The sequence below is a fragment of the Gossypium arboreum genome, chromosome 3, assembly GCF_025698485.1.
Source record: "Gossypium arboreum isolate Shixiya-1 chromosome 3, ASM2569848v2, whole genome shotgun sequence".
Classification (NCBI taxonomy): domain Eukaryota; kingdom Viridiplantae; phylum Streptophyta; class Magnoliopsida; order Malvales; family Malvaceae; genus Gossypium; species Gossypium arboreum.
In genome coordinates this window covers 64565906-64587100 of record NC_069072.1, presented here as the reverse complement: position 1 = coordinate 64587100, position 21195 = coordinate 64565906, and the positions used below count along the sequence as shown (strand labels likewise).

At 33.0% G+C, this 21195-nt stretch overlaps 1 protein-coding gene and 2 long non-coding RNA genes across 3 annotated transcripts; 1 reads left to right on the top strand and 2 right to left on the bottom strand.

Moving 5' to 3' along the window:
• Positions 1-5253: 5253 nt before the first annotated feature.
• On the bottom strand, positions 5254-6898 carry LOC108469042 (uncharacterized). The gene is made up of 4 exons (XR_001869027.2): positions 6456-6898; positions 6012-6273; positions 5653-5894; positions 5254-5455 (listed from the first exon to the last, which is right to left on the bottom strand). It is a non-coding gene; the product is annotated as an uncharacterized LOC108469042 (long non-coding RNA).
• Positions 6899-7029: 131 nt separating this feature from the next.
• LOC108459738 (uncharacterized WD repeat-containing protein C2A9.03-like) lies at positions 7030-13207 on the top strand. The gene is made up of 10 exons (XM_017759145.2): positions 7030-7337; positions 7886-8019; positions 8133-8300; positions 8394-8480; positions 9192-9326; positions 9463-9573; positions 10390-10481; positions 10567-10672; positions 11153-11239; positions 12556-13207. Exons 2-10 carry the CDS (start codon positions 7903-7905, stop codon positions 12967-12969), a joined length of 1317 nt encoding a protein of 438 aa, XP_017614634.2. The 5' UTR covers positions 7030-7337; positions 7886-7902; the 3' UTR covers positions 12970-13207.
• Positions 13208-17939: 4732 nt separating this feature from the next.
• LOC128290366 (uncharacterized) lies at positions 17940-20395 on the bottom strand. The gene is made up of 2 exons (XR_008280152.1): positions 20317-20395; positions 17940-18159 (listed from the first exon to the last, which is right to left on the bottom strand). It is a non-coding gene; the product is annotated as an uncharacterized LOC128290366 (long non-coding RNA).
• Between the last annotated feature and the right edge of the window lie 800 nt (positions 20396-21195).

The window sequence follows — 21195 nt, the reverse complement described above, 5'->3', positions numbered from 1 at the left end:
TTAAATAGGGCAAATTATTTCATAAAACCCTCTTATTCATTATTTTCTTTTATCCCCTTTAACACTAAAATACAAATTGCTCCAATGTTTATTATTTGCTTATTACCTAAATAAGGTTATGAAGCAAATAATACACAAAACTACCTTGAATAAAATAAAATACAAACTACCCTTTCTCTACTTTCTTTAAACATTTCTAGCAAATGCTTGCAAAAATGGCTGCAAAAAGTGCACTGTCAAACAAAACATTTCTAACAGTTATAAATGCTTGCAAAAATGGTTGTCCTATCAAATTTCGGTGAGTGGAGAAAGTAGAGGAAGGGCAGTTTGTATTTACGACGATGGAGCAGGAAGATTACATGACTTGCTTTTCGGCACTGGAGCATTGGCCTCTGATTATCTTATTTGGGTAATTAGCAAATAATAAACATCGGAGCAGCTTGTATTTTGGTGTTAAAGGGGAATAAAAGGAAATAATAAATAAAGGAGTTTATGAGGCAATTTACCCTACTTAAAGGTTTTGTGCCGGCATGCGAATGCGACACTCTTAAAGCATTTTTTTCAACTTTCAACCAAAATGGGATATTTGCCTATTAGGTCCCTGAATATTTCAAATCATCAAATTTCAGTATTAGCGGCACCATTAGAATACTATAGCAAATGCATATTTTCATAATTAATTTATTTTTCGTGATTAATTATTATTATTTTGTTATTTAGGTAAAAAGCCTTTATTTTATTATTTAAAAATATTTTTCATAATTAAATTTAAATAAAAATATATCTATTAAATACAACATTATCAACATCAAACTTGGGAAATAAGATAATTGTTTGATGTATTAGTAAGGCTTAAGAAATCATATTTATAATACTTTTAGTCGTAAAAAACCTAGGTTAAGAGTACGTTCTCAATGTCTCTTAGAGAAACAACTTTTGTTGTGGCTGGGTTCGAGAAGGGTGGTGACTTTTGGTGTAGATGGAGAGGGAGGAGAGGGACAAGATCTCTTTTCTGGAAGAAGAATTGGTTCAGTTATTAGTGAAAAGTTCGTCGATTGTTCATACAGGGAAGCCAACGATGTTATGTTTTGTGTGGACAAGGAAATCGTATAATCTTGATAGTTTTCGAGCCCAACTGAAAAGAATCTGGAAGACATGAAAAAAGTTTGAAATACAAGTTGTAGGGTAGAATTTATTCATGATTCTGTTTGAGGAAGAGGAGGACCTAGAGACAATTTTGGAGGGTCAACCATGGTTCTTTCGGAGAAATCTAATTATTTTTTATCGACTGTTGGAATTCATGGAGAGAAGAAAGATAAAGTGGATTATGTCTCCCTTTTGGATCAAAGTTGGCCCTTGCCTGCCAGAATGCGACAGTAAGGACCTTATGAATGTAGTTGGGTCCACTTTTGGTGGAGTTTTGTATCGGAGTCAAAAAGGAATTTTTGTTGAATTCGAGTCAATATTAATTTACAAAAACCTTTAAGGCGTGGAATTTTATCCAGGTTGGTTCGAAGGAAAAGCAATGGATCCCTTTTAAGTATGAAAATTTGCCCAGTTTTTACTTTGGCTGTGGCTGAACCTAAAAGAATGCACGGCGGTTTCAAATGTTATTAACCACTAACTAGAGGATGACTTACGCTACTTTGTAGTGCTTAAAGTAGAATCTAAATTGGTGGGAAAGGTGAGTCAAAAGCTGGGTGCCATCTTAAAGAAATCCATGAAACAATTTGCCTATGTGGGAGAAGACGATGATTCCACACATTCGAAATACTAGAGTGTTGGGATTGGGACACTGCTTATGGCGGTTATGGATGACACGACTTCGAAAGAGGGCATTAGATTCGGAAATGAGGTATTGGATTCCGAAATTACCACGGGGAGGAAGGGTGTTGTGGGTGATGTGCTTGATTAAGAGTTTGTTACGAGAAACGCAAAAGGGGGAAGTGTGTTAGAATAGAAGTTGGCGTGTTGGACTCAAACAGGTTGTTTGAAGAGCATTTTAAATGAATAAAAGTCAGATGTGGAATTAAAAAATAGGGCCTATGAAATTCGAGAAGATGATAGAGGCAAGTATTGGACTTCGATTGATTCTCCTTTAGGGAAAGATTCGGGCTGGGAACTTATGGATCACAATAGTCCCCATTTGGGAGCTGGGCCCATTAATGACTCAAATGGGCCCCAAAAGTGTAAGATGTGAAACTTGGAAGAAAGACTACAGCCCACCAAACGCTAGAATAGGCTAGCTAGAAGCGCTAATTTAGAACAAGGTAGTAGGGTTGTGACACATGGGAAACGTAAAGGGGAATGAGAGTTCTTTAGTGAAGTGGGTTTTCTTTCTACGACACTACTAGTAAAAAAGCAAAATGTGCTAGAGAAGAAGTTGACAACTTTATGATGGACAGTTTGACAAAAATGCCTTGGAGCAAGTTTTAGCTCTAACTAATGAAGGATTGACAGCTACCAATAAGCAAGCCGACCAGGCACAGTGAAACTCTTATGTTGGAATGTTCATGGTTTGGGAAGACCACAGACAGTGTGCCACATTCGACATTCACTGAGGCTTTATAAGCCAAAAATGTTCTTTATGGAGACAAAATTATATTCTTGTATAATGGAAATAGTTAGGAAACGATATGGCTTTTTGCATAGATTTGAGATTGGGGCTAATGGTAGTAAAGGTAGCCTCTGTCTGACATGGAAAGATGATCTACAAGTATGTTTAAAGAAGCTCTCTAATAATTTTATTGACGTGACGATTAAATGGAGCGAGGAAGATGACGAGTGGCACTTCATAGGCTTTTATGGTTCTTCTTTGGCAAAAAGTAGACAAGAATCATGGAACGTTTTCAGATATTTAGGAGCTAATTGTAATCTCCCATGGCTCGCGCGCGGGGACTTTAACAAGATTCTCTATGCTTCTAAAAAAAATGAGGCTACCAAGGGAAGAAAGGAGAATGAAAGATTTCTGAGATGCCTTAATGGACTATGGCTTGTTTGACAGAGGTTTTTCGGGCCCTTCGTTTACATAGGAGAGAAGGAATTTATTAGAAACAAACATCAGAAAACGGTTGGATAGGGGGTCACAAACAAAAAGTGGTTTACTCAATTCCTTAGTGCTTTTATTGTCATTTGCCCTACTCTTTCTCAAATCATTGCCCACTATTGATCTAAACATACCGTGGAGGAGAAGATAAAAAACAACGCAAGTTTCAATTTGAAGCTTGGTAGATTGTAGAAGACTCCTTTGAAGCTGAAGTTAAGAAAATATAAGATTCGAATAGGGGGACCTTCTTTCCAAACTAGAAAGTACTAGAGTTAGTTTACTTAAGTGGGTTCGGCAAAGAAAGGAGAAAAGGAATGGTTTGAAGGAGACTTTGATAAAATATAGACGATACAAATCTTCAAGCATTTATTGATACAAAACTCCTTTTTAATTAGGATATTGATAATGAAGAACGTTTTTGGAAACAAAGAGCAAGAGTAAACTGGCTAAAAGGCTAGTGACAAAAATACCAAATTTTTTCACAAATGCGCAAAGGAAGAATTCAAATAGGATCTCGTTTTTGGACTATGTGGGTGGTAGAATTACCTTAGATCATAATGAAATGGAAAACATTGAGACGAGCTATTTTGTTGAGCTTTTTGTGACGAATTGGAGGTAATGGGATGAGCCATACTCTGTCCGGAGTTGATAGGTGCATCATTAAATAGGCCAATACTGAGCTAACTACTTCCTACATAGAGGAGGAAGTCTTTGGGGCATTAAAAGGTATGGCTCCTATGAAGGCACCAGGTATAGATGGTTTCTCAGCAATTTCTTTCAAAAATATTAGTACATTATGGGCAAGGAGGTTTGTCGTTTGGTTTGGGAGTATTAAATAATAGCATGAATATGGGGTTTATAAATGTCACTAATATAGTTCTTATCCCTAAAATTCACAATCCTACAAAAATGTGAAATTTTAGACCAATTAGGCTTTACACTGTTATCTATAAAATCATAGCCAAAATGGTTGCAAACAGATTTCAAAAAGTATTATAAGTCTATATTGACAAGTCCTAAACTGCTTTTGCTCCTGATCGATTAATATCTGATAGTGTTTTATTGGCATATGAATTATTGCATACTTTTAGCCAGGAGTGAAAAGGTAGAAAGGATTTACTTGCGCTCAAACTAGACATGAGTAAAGCCTACGACAAGATAGAGTGAAATTTTCTACGAGTAATGATGGAAAAAATAGGTTTTTCTCAAGCTTGGGTTGACATTGTGATGAAGTCTATTTCCACTGTCTCTTATTCGATAAGCTTAAATGAAAGAATTAGGACACATTTCTAGCCTTTGTGAGGACTTCGACAAGGGGAATCTTTTAGCCCTTTTTTCTTTCTCATTTGTAGTAAGGGTCTCCCTTCTTTAACGAGGTTGGCTGTTCATGAAAGTCTTCTAAAGAGGGTAAAAGCTAGTTGAAAAGGTCCATTAACATCTCACTTATTCTTTGTCGATGATTGTATTCTATTTGAGGAGACTACTGTGGGAGGCGATAAAATTTTGAAGTAAATTTTAAAAGAATATAAGACCCATTCGTGTCAATGTCTGAATTTTGACAAATCCACAATCTTTTTTAGATCAAATACAATTGATTCGGTGAGAACACAAATCTCCATCGAATTGGGTGTAAGGTGTTCTACTAACCTCAAGAAATACCTGGGTCTCCCAAATATAGTGAGTAGAAGGAAGAATGTCTCTTTTTAATATTTAAAAGACCGTATGAAACAAAAGGTTGATAATTGGAGTTCTCGTTTCTTGTCTCAAGGCGGCAAGGAAGTGTTTATTAAAGCAGTGTTACAAGCAATACCTACTTATGCTATAGGTTATTTTCTTTTGCCAAAATCCTTGTGTAAAGAGATGGAAAGCATTGTGCCTCAATTTTGGTGGCAAAAGACTCATGTGAAACAAGGCTTACATTGGTGTGGATTGGGTTCTATGTGTGAATTAAAAGAAAATGATGGCATTGGCTGTAGGAGTTTTGCGAAATTTAATATTACCCTTCTTGCAAAACAAGGGTGGCATCTTATGACTAATCCAAATTCTCTGTTGGCGCAGGTTTTGAAAGCGAAATATTATCCACATTCTAATTTTCTGAATTCATGTCTTAAAGTGAATGCTTCGTATGCGTGAAAAAGCATCTAGGCAATAAAAAAGGTACTTTAGGATGGTTCTGGTTGGAGGGTGGGTACGAGTGAAGCGATACCTATTTTTAATGCTGCATGGATACTATGCTCTTTTAATTTTCAATTATGTGGTACAGTTAGTAATTGTAATCTTGAATTTGTTTCTGAGCTTATTGATGATAATAGAGAATGGAAAAAGGATACTATTATTTCCATCTTTGATGAGGATGATGCATCAAGAATCCTTCAGATCCCGCTGGCACTTGAACCACAAGATGATACCCTGGTTTGGTGGAAGGAAGCATATGGTGAGTTCTACGTTCGCTGTGCTTACAAATTGTTAGAAATCAATAGTGCTTCTCTCAGTTTAAGGGAATAACAGGCTACATATAAAAGTTTCTATTGTAAACTATAGAACTTAAATTTGCCTTCCAATCTAAAAATTACTGTCTGGCGTATTTCCAAAAATTATATCCTTACCATGTCAAACTTACTCTTGAAGAAGCTGGTTCGAGACACTCTGTGTCCCATTTGTGGGGGAGGAGCAAAAACAATAGTCATGCCTTCTGCTTTTGTCTTGTTGCAAATAAAGTTTGGGAAATCTTAGGCCTCATTGATTTATTAAACCTACCTAGTTAGGGGTGGTTGGATTGCCTTACTGCAGTTTTTAATGTCTGTTGGCACATTCAACGAAGGATTGTTTGCTGCTCACTTTGGGCCATCTGGTTTGAAAGAAATAGGAGAGTTCATGACAAAGTGGTTAAATCAGGAAAGGAAATTACTAATTTTATCTCCAGGTATCTCTATGAATTGGACTGTTTAGAAGAGAAGAAACTTACCGTCCAGGGTGATAAAGTAAGCTGGAATCCTCCTCCTACCGATTTTATCAAAGTAAACTTTGATACGGCTTTTGTCATGGAACGATGTAGATTAGGTACAGGGCTGGTTGCTCGAAATAGAAAAGGTGTGGTAATAGTGTCTAAAACTTGCACGACAATGTGGGACCGGCTTTCACCGGGGAAGCCCTTGCATGCCTTGAGGCGCTTAAAATGGGGTTAGTTCTCAGATTAACAAAAGTAATCATCGAAGGAGACCCCTTGTCTGTTATTACGAAATGTAACTCAAGTCATACTGACAAATCAAAAGTTAGCTCGCACATTCGTAATATCAAAGGCACTCTCGCCCGGTTTCAAAGCATCATATTTATGCATGTTAAAAGATCTGGAAATGCTTTAGCAGACGCTCTAGGCACTGAATGTGTAAGGAAGGGAAAAGGCTTTTACCTGATCGGATCTGTCCCAGACTCCGCTGCAACAACTTTTTCCGATGATTGGCTCCGCGAGCCTGACTGACGAATGAAGGACTCTTGGTTTTTCCGGTTTCTTGGGTTACCGAAGCATCAGATCTAGACAGGAATGCTTCGACTGAATGATTGTCTTAATGCAGGGAGATAAGTTTGGCAGGCTTTTTTTGGGAGAAATGGAACCGTCGGTGCCTCTTAGAAAGATGATAAGAGTGGGACGGGCAATCTCTTTCCCTAAAGGAGTAGGCACGTTTTTCTTTAATTTTCTTTATAGTTTGTTTACTTTTTCAGTAGCGTCTTTATTATCTTTCTTTTTCAATACTTTTTCTTCCTTTTAGGATCAGATAACTTTTCTTTCTTTGAGCCTCTTTGTGCCTTTGCTCTTTTTAATTTTGGTTTTCATGTAAATTTTAGTTTTAAATTAATAAAGCCCAACCCTATTTTATCCAAAGAAAAGAAAATAAATCATATTTATTTATTTTATTTTTAAAGAGGACAAATAATGTTATATATATTGATATAATTATAGATGTGTTTTTCCTTTTGATTGAGAATAATATTTAAGTGAATTTCTCATCATCAGGATTTAAACTTGACCACACTTTCTTTTAATCACCTATTGATTCGTAATTATTTTTTTGTTTAAATGTAACTGTAAGGAAAAATAAATTAAAAAATTTAAACCGGAGCTGATTGAATCGGAGAGGGGTAACCCGGCCCAAGAAAGCATGCTGCAATGACGGTTTTCGTCCACAATAACGTAACCCCGGAACTCTTTTCATTATTCTTTATTTATAATATTTTACTACCTAAATGATTAAATCCGAGGCCTCAGTTTCAGAACCATCATACTAAACTTCCTGTAAGAATAACAATCTCTCGTTTCCTTTTTCCTTTTTTAAATTTAATTTTTCTTTTAGTGAATTCAGTATCTGTTCTCTTTTGTCCTATTCCTTTTCCCCTTTTTGTTTAGTTCTGCGCAATTCTTTTTGGTGGTAGAAAAATAGTTTTATTTTTTCCTTTGTTAGGTTTAAGGATTTTTGGGGTTTTTTTTTTTGTTCTTGTTCATCTTTTATGTTGGATATGATTTTATCATGTTTTAGGTTTTTTTTTTTAAAAAATAATTTTTGAAAGCCATTTGTTTTAAAATAAGCTCCCTGGAACACCCTTCTGCTCTTAAAAATTCCGTTCTCTTTTAGAAATTCAATTTTTTTTAAGATATGTTTTAAGAAAATGAAAAGAAAAATAGTAAATTTGCTATTCGCTAGTTTGTCTGAAAATAATTTTTTTTTTCTATGAATTTTAGGAACCCTTTTGATTCAACTCTCTTTAGGTTTCCCTAAGCGTTTTTATTTTAATATTTGTTAATTTTATTTGTAGAAAGAAATTTTTAATTGAACCTTTTTGCAGTTGAATGCAAATATATCATGTCCTACCAGCAAGGGGAGGATTTCTATTACATGGATGAAGATTTTGTACATGACATGGATGAAGACAACTACGGTCGAGCTGGTGGAGATGTGGATGCTGATGAATATGACATGGTTTGTTTTTCGTTTTGGTGATATTTATATATTCTATATATATTTGTTGTTAATTTTAGTTAATTTTATACTAAATGATGAAATTCATCACTTTCATGCTATAATTTGAGCAGCTGACCAAGGTGACCGATACGACTTCTGCGCAAGCGCGGAAGGGGAAAGACATTCAGGGGATTCCGTGGGAAAGACTGAACATAACTAGAGAAAAATATAGGTTGACAAGGCTTGAGCAGTATAAGAACTATGAGAATATGCCTTTTTCCGGTGAAGCTGTTGACAAGGTTTGTATCTTTTCCTACAATCCATAAATGAACTAGTTTGTAGTAAAGCGGATATCATATTAAGATATGTGTAAAATGTATTTGTTGTTTCAGGAATTTAAACATATACAGAAGGGTGGGAACTACTATGAATTCTTCCACAATACTAGATTAGTTAAACCTACGATCCTTCATTTTCAGGTTTGTTAGTCAGAAAATGTTTATATCTTTTGTTCTTGTTGTTATCCAAGTTACTTTGGACTCAAGTGCAATTGTCAAATTTGAATGTGTCTGATACTGATATGTTCAATTTTTTTCTACGTTCACTCATGTATTTGGAGAAACAGTGGAGGTTTAATCCCCATAGCAATGTCGGGTACAGGCTCTGGACATGTGTTTTTAAAGAAAAACAACAAATTGGAGCAACATAGGGTGTCATTTTATTTAATATGTTGATTTTGGTGTCAAAACATATTGTTCTTGAATTTCTTTTTGTCCTTTTAGAAATGATTTAGCTTTAATGTATTTAATCATTCAAAAGATTACCTTTGTAATCACTTCTCTAGGTTCAGTTGTGTGCATGGACAATTATAAAGGAACTTGATTTTCTTCTTTGGTATTGAATATGTTATTCAGTAGTGTTATTTATCGGTTATAGATTTGATTGGTTATATTTATGCTTTTGAACCTGCAACTTTGTGTGCATCTGCATTTGCACATAAGTTGCTGTTTGTTTCATTAAGTTCTACTTCCCTTTCTTTCCTTTAGTACTCATTACTTTTGTCTTTGTACATGGCAATATTTGTGTAGTAAGATTAAGAATACCTAAAGTAGGTCCTATATTTGGCTTAGAAGTTTTATTATGTACAGTGTTCTTGACTTAATTAACCTGTTGTGGAATGAATTTTACAGCTCAGAAACTTGGTTTGGGCTACTTCAAAGCATGATGTTTACCTTATGTCCAATTATTCGGTTATGCATTGGTCATCATTGTCATGTAATCTGTCCGAGATCCTTAATTTTGCTGGGCTTGTGGCACCTACCGAGGTATTACAATTGCACTTAGTTAGCCTTAGTGCTTATAATTTCTTTACAAATATTAACGTTGTCAATGATAGATGGTTATTGTAGTAATTTGGGTTTATTTTATCTGCTAATTTCTCTTAATTTTCCTTGTAACTAGAAACATCCCGGAAGTTTGTTAGAAGGTTTTACACAAACTCAAATAAGCACTCTAGCAGTCAAAGACAATTTTATGGTTGCAGGAGGCTTCCAAGGAGAGCTTACTTTTAAGGTAAGTTAATGTTTTCTGCGTTTCCTATTTCTGCTAAATCATCTTGAAAACTTGCCCAAGAAATGACAAACATTTGAATAGTTGTTTTCCTAAATCAGGAGAATGTCTTGTCAACTATCTCTCACCTTTTTTCTCTTTTGTTGAAGGGGTGGAATAGTTGTGGATTTTATGTAGTGAATCAGGTAGTATCAGGGTGAGACGTGTGTAGATAACAACCTTTCTTTTAGGAACTTTTCATCTATGTTACTCTAACTCGGGTGTGAGTCTCAAATATGCGTATTTCTCCAATATGGTATGGTTATTTTTTTCTAACTTTTTCCATGTATTTGGAGGATTTTCGGAGGTCATATTCCCATGCCATGTGTTAGACGTTTCAAGAACAGTAAGCAACGTAGTTTTTCATACGTGCAATGGGAAGAAAAGGCAGAGTGTGTTGGAGAGTGTTATGGTGTGAACCAGGTAGTATGTGGGAGAGTGTGTGAGGCCAAACCGCAACCTGGGATGTATTACATTCTGAGTAACCATTCAAGCAGCTGTTTTATGATGATATCATTCTTAATTTGTGATGGGAATCCTGGTAGAAATCAAGAAAGGGACTTCTAGAAAATCCTAGAAATTTAAATGTTTGGCATGTTCTCAAAAGAACATGGATTGATAGCATGCTCTAGTTCGTATATATTTCCATATTTATATCATTCATTTATTTGTTTCTGCGAATTCTGGTTTTGTATGAACTTATTTCTGGCATTCTCTGTTTGCCTTTAGCCATTTCTTTTATATATAATATTGTACAATTTCATGTTCCTGTTTCTGCAGCACTTGGACAGAAAAGGAGTAACCTTTTGTACCCGGACAACGTATGACGATAATGCAATTACAAATGCTATTGAGATATATGACAGCTTGAGGTAGCATGATAATTGCTGATTTGCTGTTTGACTTGGATAATATATCGAATAAAATATTAGATTGAATTTTGAAGCTGTTTTGCAGGGGTGGAATTAATTTTATGGCCTCAAACAATGACTGTAGTGTGAGAGAATATGATACTGAGAGATTTCAACTTTTAAACCATTTCCAGTTCCCTTGGCCAGTAAATGTAAGTCCTTCAAATTGCTACTGTGATGCCTACAATCTTGATTCAGTTCTTGCAGAATCCTTAATGTTCTATCTTGCATCTTGTGTTACAATGTAGTGTCAGATACGAGTATGTGTCTGGCACAGGTATAGCTAATTTTTCTTTTAAATGTCTTTCACTTATTTGGGGAGTGGTTGGAGGATCATATCCTCGTACTTATTTCCGAAAATATTTCCAATACTAGTTCGGTCATGGGGTACATAAAGAAAAATGAAAGTCGAAGCAATATGGCTTATATTCACATGTGTTTTAAAAACGGTTGTCTTATCCAAAGTAAATAATTTCTTCACCTAATGGAGTAAATTTGACTTAAGAGGTCTGCATTTCAACGGCAATGGAGATTGTTGCTTCATAAACAGAAAAAAGCAAACTGAAATCATCTGTCATTTTCGTGGATTATCTTAAAATTCAATAACATGACTGAACTTTATTCTGATGCAGCACACATCAGTCAGCCCAGATCAAAGACTTATCACTGTCGTTGGAGATGACTTGGATGGGCTGCTTGTGGACTTGCAAAATGGAAAGGTAAGAATTTAATTTTCTGATAGGATATGGGAACTGTAATGGTGACTGGGTAAGGTTGCTCCGTAATCAGTTATTCAAAATAGGGAGATAGCCTCCCTGAAAGCAGGGTTGCATTTGTGTACATTTGACTCTTCCATTGACTGGTCAAAGTAGTTGAACCGAAAACCGTTTACTAGTTCACTTTAACGAACGGGGGGATAAATTGGTTAAGCTGATTAAAAACTGGTAAAAAACCAAAAAAAGAAATCGCAAAAAATTGGGTTTAAGCTTTTTTATTTTTATTATTATTTTAAATTTTATTTTATGCAAGGAGATTTGAACATTCTATTTTTGGATCTATATTAAAATCCTACCATTTAGCTATGTAATGAGATCAACAACTTAGAGAAATATCAAATAACTATTTTATTTACAAAATAAATTAAATGATTATGTTAGTGTTTTCGTCTTTTTTATATTTTTATAAATCAATAAAAATTATCTATAATAAGATTTGAAATAAGGACACTATTCATATAAAACTTTTTCATTTACCATTTAACTAAAACCATTTTTAGTTTTTATTTGAAACTTTAATAAGTATATTTTTGTTCTTAATTTTATATATTTGTGTATTTATACTATTATTTAAATCCCTAATCGAGCTATTAATTTAGTCCTAACTCAATTAGGTAATTACCAAAAAAGCTAGTTATTTGCTAAGTAAGTTATGTGATTATATGGTTGTTTTTGTATATAAAACTTTTCATTTACCATTTGAATTATAGCAATTTTTTGTTTTTATATAGAAATTTAATAAATATATTTGTTATATATATTTGTATATATTTGCGTATATTAATACCGTTGCTGATTTTGTATGACAAATTAACTCCATATCAATTTAGGATTGATGATAAATCATATTTTTACTTATTTACTGCATGTTATTTTCAAACACTATGTTATTTTCAAACACTATCTTTGTAATCTAAATACGTGGTTGTCACTCATATACGCGTGCGATAAGATTTATAATAATTTACAAAGTATTTTAAATTTAATATTAAAGATTCTAGTAATTTGGAAAATATTTAATATTTAATATTTAATATTTAATGTTAAAGTTACCTATTATTTTATATTAAGTTCTTTTTAATCTAATCATCCGACTCAATCAGTGTAACCAGTCGATCTGGTTAAACCAGTGGAGGTTTCATCCGTTTGATCTTTATTCTGGTATTTTAAATATTGTCAAGAATATCATATGTTGCTTAGTGCTGAAAGTAAGAAATGTTAGTTCTATTGAACCTGAATCGCATGTTCCTTGGTCGCAGACTGTAGCCACAGTGGTAGGTCATCGAGATTACTCGTTCGCATCTGCATGGCACCCAGATGGACGCATATTTGCCACGGGAAATCAGGACAAGGCGTGCCGAGTATGGGACATAAGAAACCTCTCAATGCCAGTCGTGACTCTTAAAGGAAACTTAGGTGCGGTACGATCAATTCGCTTTTCATCCGATGGCCAATTCATGGTAGTTGCTGAACCGGCAGATTTCGTCCATGTGTATAACATAAGGGCTGGTTTCCAGAAACGGCAAGAGATCGACTTCTTCGGTGAGATTTCGGGGGTATCTTTGAGTCCAGATGAAGAGTCTCTGTATATAGGAATATGGGATAGAACTTATGCTAGTTTGCTGCAGTATAACAAAAAACACACTTATGGTTACTTAGATTCTTACCTGTGATTATATGTTTAAATCAATGTGTGCTGCTGCTTGGTGCTGTAGTTTTGCAACCCTTTTTAGATTTTGTAATATGTATGTAATTCGTGTACTTGTGTCGTGTTTGTTGGTATAATCGTGTTCAATGTAGGATAGAGTTGTATAAACTTTGCGGTAATAATTGTGGAGGCACATGCCACTTGATGGACAGTTTTGTTCCTTCATCATTGGGTGTATAGAATGTGGGAGCGTTTATGGTTGAGTACGGTGTTGAAAATAATTTGCTATTAGGCTCGGTTTGTTTGCGGGTAAAATATTTTCTGAAAAATGATTTCTGGAAAATGATTTACTTTTTTAGAAATAATTTACTTTTTTGATGTTTGGATGGATCTATATAAAATATTTTCTGTTTGGCAGATTTTTAAAAATATTTTTAGAAAAATTATTTTACATATATTAATAAATTTATATATATTAATAAATTTATATTTTAAATTATTTTTACATATATTATAATGATTTATTTATAAATAAATAAATAAATCAAATTAAATATATAATAAATTAAAACAACCAAAATCAAATAAATTATTTCTAATTGTATTATAAAAATTAAAATAAGAATTGAATAATTATAAATTAGCTTTCAAACCACAATTAATATTAAAATTAATAATATTATCCAAATGCATAATTAGTAGTATACCACATGATAACAATAACATTGTCCAAGTGCATAATTAATATTATACCACATTAAAAGTATCAATATCTTCAACCTTGAAAAAATATTTGAAGCTAAATTTTTCTATGCTTCTTACTTTTAGCTAAAAAAGCTTTGGCCTCGGATTCATAACTCACTAGATAATCAAACACAGAACATAGGAAGTTATCATCAAATCTTTCTACTTCCATCGACATCACTTCTTCGTAAAGATGTGGTGTCTTATCCGCAGTAAATTATTCTAAAGCATTAGCAATTTTGCCAAGTTGTTCACCCACAAATTTAATTTATTCATCAACGACACTTTCTTGAGCAATTTTTCTTTTACGTTTGGATGTGCCAGATGAAGATACTTTTGTTATTACCTCTTTAGTCTCTTCATTGTCGCAGTCTATAAGCACTGAGTCTTAGTTACCATCATCCAAATCTATGTCAACAAATGTTCTGGCAAAACTTCCTGTTGCCATATCTTTGCCAACAACTAAAGTCATTTCATCATAATGATCAATGCTTTTATTCAAAAATGGTTCATACTTCTTGTGTGTCTGTTGGATATTATACACAATTAGAATAACAAGTAAAAAACAATTGAAATATACTTAAAATACATATGCATATATTACCATCACTATTGAATCATATGTCGCTCTATCACACATAATCATTTTCATGTAATCATCCCATCCAAAACCACTTTCACCCCGAATTGTACATATAATCTGCCATTGATTTTTTATAGTCCTCAAATAATTTTCCACATGTTTCGCATCGCATTGGACTTGAAATCTTTCAAAAATAACTTCGGCAACTCGATTAATAGAAACTGCTTTGAAAGTGTTAGAAGGTTTATTTCCTTTCTGGGCTTCCTCTACTAGAATTTCAAGAAAAAGATGTTCTGTCGGTTTTGTCCACCTGAATTGCTTGGAGGTTCCTTCTTTGTTGCCCTTACCCATTCTACATTAATAATTTTCATTGTCAATCATTTCAATATTCAACAAGCTTAAATATAATAAATTCAATATCTAACAAATTCAAGACATAATAATTTAAAGATCCAACAAACTAAAATTTCAATATCATTATCCAACCAACATTAACAAAAAAAAAAAAAAAATTTTAATACTAAAACATACCTAACATAGAAACAATAACCTAAGTCCTAAACCTATCTAATATTTCTAGCCATATAATCAGTTGACATAGTTTGTGCAATTTCATCTCTCTTAGCAGGCCATTCTCTTGTTTCTTCTCTTTCTTCTTGCTCCGTAAGAGTTGGTATTATCAAATCAGATTCAGGCTCCTCGTATAATCCTTGATTAAGTAAATCACTAGGATCAACTCCCATTATATGATTATGAATGATACAAGAAGTCAAAACAATATCTACTTGAGCTTGAAAATTCCAAAATGATTCAGCATCTAATACACAAAACCGTTTCTTCAAAATTCCAAAAACACGTTCAATAGTGATTCGCAATGATGAATGGCGAAGATTAAAGAGTTCCTTTGCATTTTCAGGCCCTTGAGTACTAAACTCTTTTAAATGATATCGGACACCACGGTATGGGGTAATATATCCATTTCGGATGCCATATCCAGCATCAGCAAGATAATATTTACCTACAATTTTACAAAACATAATTATTACTAATAAATTATAAGCTTACTAGAAATATTTTGTATTTAATGATTTATAATTCTTACCTTATGAAATTCTTAATCCTCTTGGGCGTGAAAGTGCATCACTTAAAATACGAAAATTATGTGCACTACCTTCCCAACCAACTAGAACATATGAAAATTTCAAATCAAATGTAATGGCAGCCAATACATTTTGTGTCGTCCCCCTTTTACAGCTACGAAATCTTCCTTGAATGCTAAGTGGAACGGATGCTCGAACATGAGTTCCATCTAATGCCCCAATACAATCTTTAAAATAAGGATAAAACCTTGGATTGTTTCTGATTTCACTAGGAGTTGACTCATCAGGTAATCTAATAACTAGCTTATACAATTTCAAAATAGCTCTTAATACAACCCTAAAGTAATAGTGAATTGTCTCAATTGATCTATAATATCTAGATCCAATCACTCGAAACCTTACATTATGACCAATTATATGTAAAAATATAACTACTTGTTCCCTAATATTCACCGATTTAGTTAACTGTAACAAATTATTCCTACTAAGAATATCACACAAATTAAAAAAGGCTATCGGTCTCATCCTTATCACAGCAATACAATGCTGGTCACCACTATATAAAATACTATTAATATAATTTTCTCTTTCATAATATCAATTCACACGAGGGTGAGAAGTAATTTCCTTCCTAGTTTTTAATTTTTTAATCCAGAGAGCCCCAAAAGCTAAAACTGAAGCCACGACTCCGACAATTGCATTTTGATCTTGATTACGATCTATCTACACAAAATAATGCCACACAAATATTTGATCACTACAAAAAAAGATGCAAACTTTTCATAATATCACATATATGACTAAAGTTACCATGACTAAAGTGCATACATACATATATGAAAGTTTCTCAAGCAATGACTAAAGTTACCATCACTAAAGGGAATGGAGTTAACTAACCAACCCCAACTTAAATAATAACAATTAACTAACCAACCCCAACTTAAATAATAACAAAAAAAAGGCATAATTCAAGACATATTCATCACAAACTGTAGTACCCAATAGAACAAAATTAATTAAGCCATTTTAAAATTTAAAATTTATTTTTAAAAATCATAAACAAAATTTATTAAAAAAATGTTATAGAAAATTTAAAATTATAAAAAAAATTATAGAAGGCTCCTCTAAGTATATGAACTAGTAAAAGATTGAAGCTTGCAATACTTTAGTGCCTTTGCTGTTATTGTTTTTCTCATATTGACAAAGAAAGAATTAAGACATATGGTTCCTTTGATGTGTGGAGATTTTATGTTATTTAGATATAGAAAGAGTTAAAGCATCTTGAGCATTTTGAGAAAGGCTAAAATGCTAAAAAAGGCCCTTGTTCTTTTCTAAATATCCTACATAAGCCCTTATCATATATTGTATTCGGTTAAGCTCTTAAAGTACTTTGTCTAATCAATCCTTTAAATTACTCTCTGTTTCTAGTTAAGCTCATAAAGTACCATATTTTTGAATTAATCCCTTATTCTTCCAATAGTTTTTAGTGCTTTTCATACAAAAAAGGGTAATTAAACAAAAATAATATTAATAGCTCAATTCGGTGCAATAGAAGGTAAGTGTTTATTTGAGAATGTATAGGAATGTTTCGGCGTTCTAGCCTTGGAGAAACTTGGTTCTTGTAATAAAATATTTACTGTTATTGGGAAGTAAGCCTGTCAGGTTTTTATAGAATTGACATTTAATTAGCTCTTATTTCAATTTGCAGCATTTTTGGGTTACAATTTCAATTGTCTTCTTTGTTGCTGCTACAGTCTTCACCCTTCTGAAGTTATGTGGTAATTTCTTTACTCAACTAAATATAATACAATTTGAGCAGTTGCAAAGTAGGCATATTCTTCTTCTCTACATAGGCTTTATATTGTAGTTCTTGATCCAATAGTAACATTTTTCCGTTTCTGGTTTATCAATACTTCTTTAACTTGATTGCCAAAGAAAAAAGAGCCCCAAGTCAACATAGAGCAGCTTGAAAATGAAATCTTTGGTAGAAACACACACAAACTTTTCTAAAATATTATAAAACGCAACAAGAGCATATAAAAAATGAACTAAAACCTCATTTGATTCTCCACTTTTAGCTAAACTTGGGGTATTTTGTTTGTAACACCCCTCACCCGTATCCAACGTCGGGACAGGGTTCGAGGCGTTACCGGACTTAAACATTCACAACATGCAAAATTGGGCCCCAAAATTTTCACCAAAAATTAAAACATCTTGAACACATGCATATCGTCCCTTATATAGGTCTTTGAAACCTATAACATGCATTAGGGTGGTTCGGGACTAAACCAAGAACTTTGAAAATCTTTAGGCAACTTAACTAATTTTCTTGCTTCGGAGAGTCACACGCCCGTGTGGATTGGGCCGTGTGGTCAATTTCAAGGCTATTTTCCAAGCCAATTGTCACCCTTAATTACCTACATACACTTATACATTTTCATGGAAATTGACATGGCATATTTGAGTAATTATATATTCACAATCAAGACACAAGCATGGCATTCTTACAACAACACATAACATATTACCAACCATGCATGGCAAACAAGCATATGCACATCACCAATATCAGACATAACATGAATAGCTAGATTTATAAGTCAGAATCATTAGCTCACTAAAGACCAATATATTTGGCCAAACTATAATAACACATGTTATAAAACTAGGTCCCTATACATGCCACTCACTTGATAATTCTAGCATATGTGTTTATACTGTCAAGGTGTTGGCTTGATAGTGTGATGCTGCCTCCAACGATCTCCAACCCCGAGTTAACCTGACAACACTAAAAGAAATGGAAAGGAGGGGGTAAGCTTTACGCTTAGTAAGCTCGCATGAAAATAATAAACAATTTACTAACATGCTTTCCATAGTAAAACTATCCCAATTGTACATTTACACATGTTCTGGTTAAGCTATTTTCTTGAGTCATAGTTACTAAATCATTTATATCTGGAGATACGGAACTCAAAATTAAGATCTACAAATTTTTCCAGAAACTAGACTCATATATATTTCCACCATAAAATTTTCAGAATTTTTGGTCCAGCCAATAAGTACAGTTTATTATTTAAAGTCTCCCCTGTTTTGCTGTTTGACAGCTTTGACCACTCTTCACTAAAATTTAATTATCTTTTGGTAAAAAATTCAAATGAGATTATTGTTTCTTTATTCTGAAAATAAATTAAATAAGGAATCCAAAAATATAAATTATGTTCCTTAAATATTTTTTACAATTTTAATGATTTTTACAATTCATAACAAGGGATCACAAAATCAGTCTGAACCAGTCTTACAAAAATATAAATATCTAAAAATACAGAATTCCTTTGTTTTCTATGTTTGTTTTATATGAAAATAGATTCAATAAGATTTAATTCCATATCTTATTCCACTTTTAGTTCAACTTATACTATTTTTGGTGATTTTTCAAATTCACTCCCCTGCTGCTGTTTTAGATTGTTTATCCCAAATTTCATTCCTTCACTAAAATTTCTTATTATCAACTTTTAAAATAATACTTATCCATATTCATCTTATCAAAAATTTCAATCACATATCTAACTCATAATTCAAAACTCATATATTCATATTCTGGTATTATCCCACATTTTTTTTCACGTTAAATTTCATTTAGCAAACTTGTTTCTCTTGGTGAACACTTCGGAAAGTAACAATATCCGGTGATTTTAGCACATAGCTCCACACTATTGGGCTAACATGTAATTGTGGCATACGCATTTAGCGCCACTTTTCAAATTAACATGTATAACCGTGGCATATCCACTTAGCACCACGTTACATATTTAATCGTGGTATATCCACTTAGCACCACGTTACATGTTTAACCGTGGTATATCCACTTAACACCACGTTAATGAATCAATATATGTAACCGTGGCATATCCACTTAGCACCACGTTACATGTATCAATATGTGTAATCGTGGTATATCCACTTAGCACCACGTTACACATATAACCGTGGTATATCCACTTAGCATCACGTTTTTCCATTCCGAAGGTTCAACTGAGATTTCCTCATTTAATCTCAATTCATCAACCACAAATCACCGTTTGTGTCCATTAATTGAACAATACTAAAACTTATTTCATTTGCACTCTCTTCACAAGTCCATTTCATTTCACATGTCAAACATGTACTCATGAGTTTTGAGTACGTATCTGTGCTATCTCTTAGCACAACCACTCATGCAAATAGGACAATCATATGCAAGATCTCACATTCTCGATAATCACCCATTTCTTTTAAATATCATATTCTATCAAATTTCTATTAACATCAAATTCAATACAATTATAACAAATTATATTTCATGTATATCAATAATAACATGAATAATAGGCTTATTAAATCACGCGAAGTCACCTCGGATCCAGAAATAGCAATTTACCATTCTAGTCCATAACCTTGTATTTTCCCGATTTAAGCCCAAATCTCGATTTCCTTGATCTATAATATCACATTTAGCCTAATAATTAGTCACACTATTCATATGGGTCTAAAAATCATATTTTTACAAATTTTCATTTTGACCCTTAAACTTTTGCATATTTGCATTTTTGCCCCAAGGTTCGGAAATTAAACTTCTTCCTATTTTCTTATGTTTTATGACATGGTGATCATTTTTCCCTTCTATATAAACATCAAATTCTCACTCTAACATGTACTTATGAACATTATGTATTTTTACCAATTATGTCATTTTACTCGTTTTCACATAAAATCGCTTAGCAAAAGTTGTTTAACACAATTTCAAGCTTCATATTCTACCATTAAACATCAAAATACATGCATATCATTCATGGGTAAATTTTTAAACATAAATCCTAGCTCAAAATAATGGTAGAAATGAGCAGATCATGTTACCGGGATTTCAAAAATACATAGAACATTAAAAACAGAGCTCAGAATCACTTACTATTAAGCTTGGAAGCTTGGAAAAACCCTAACCATGGCTGCTCTTGGTACATTCTGCTGTAGCAAGAAGAAAGGGACACATTTGGGGTTTAAAATTTGTCTTTTAATTCATTTTATCCCTAAATGACAAAAATACCCTTTTTACTATTCTTTCAAATTTTACCCAACCAAGGCTATTTTTGTCTAAAAAGTTATACAATGGTTTAATTATCATTTAAGGACATCCAATTTAAAATTTCATGACAATTAGACACCTCTAACATGTAAAACTCAACTTTTACACTTTTTACAATTTAGTCCCTTTTACTAAATTGAGTGCCCAATCGTCGAAATTTTCTAATGAATTTTTCAAGAAATCATTCCGTGAAATTGTAGACCATAAAAATATAATAAAAATTAAATTTTCTTCATCGGATTTGTGATCCCGAAACCACTGTTCCGACTAAGCCCAAAATGAGGATGTTACATTGTTAACATTAATAATTAGTTACTATCATAGTACTTGGGGTATTTTCTTCATTTTAATTTTAGTTGAGCTCAACTTTAAGAAAATAGTTGGGTGAATTGGATACAAAAATATAGAAAATTGAAACATTAGATTAACTTTTTGTTAGTTCAGAAAAGAAAAAAGAAGAAGAAAGAACAGAAAAAGTCGAATCTCAAGCATCAAATGATCAAATCTAGTAATTACTCTTACATCAATGGATTAAACGAATTTGAAACCACAAATCGCGTTGCATATTTTAAACCAAAAAAGTTCAGTCAAAAACATCAACTTATCTCAAGAATCATCCTAAAAAAAGATGCAACTAAAACATTATAAAACCACGTCAAATATGCAGGCTAATTATTCAAGAATTCCACTACTAGTCTATGCAAT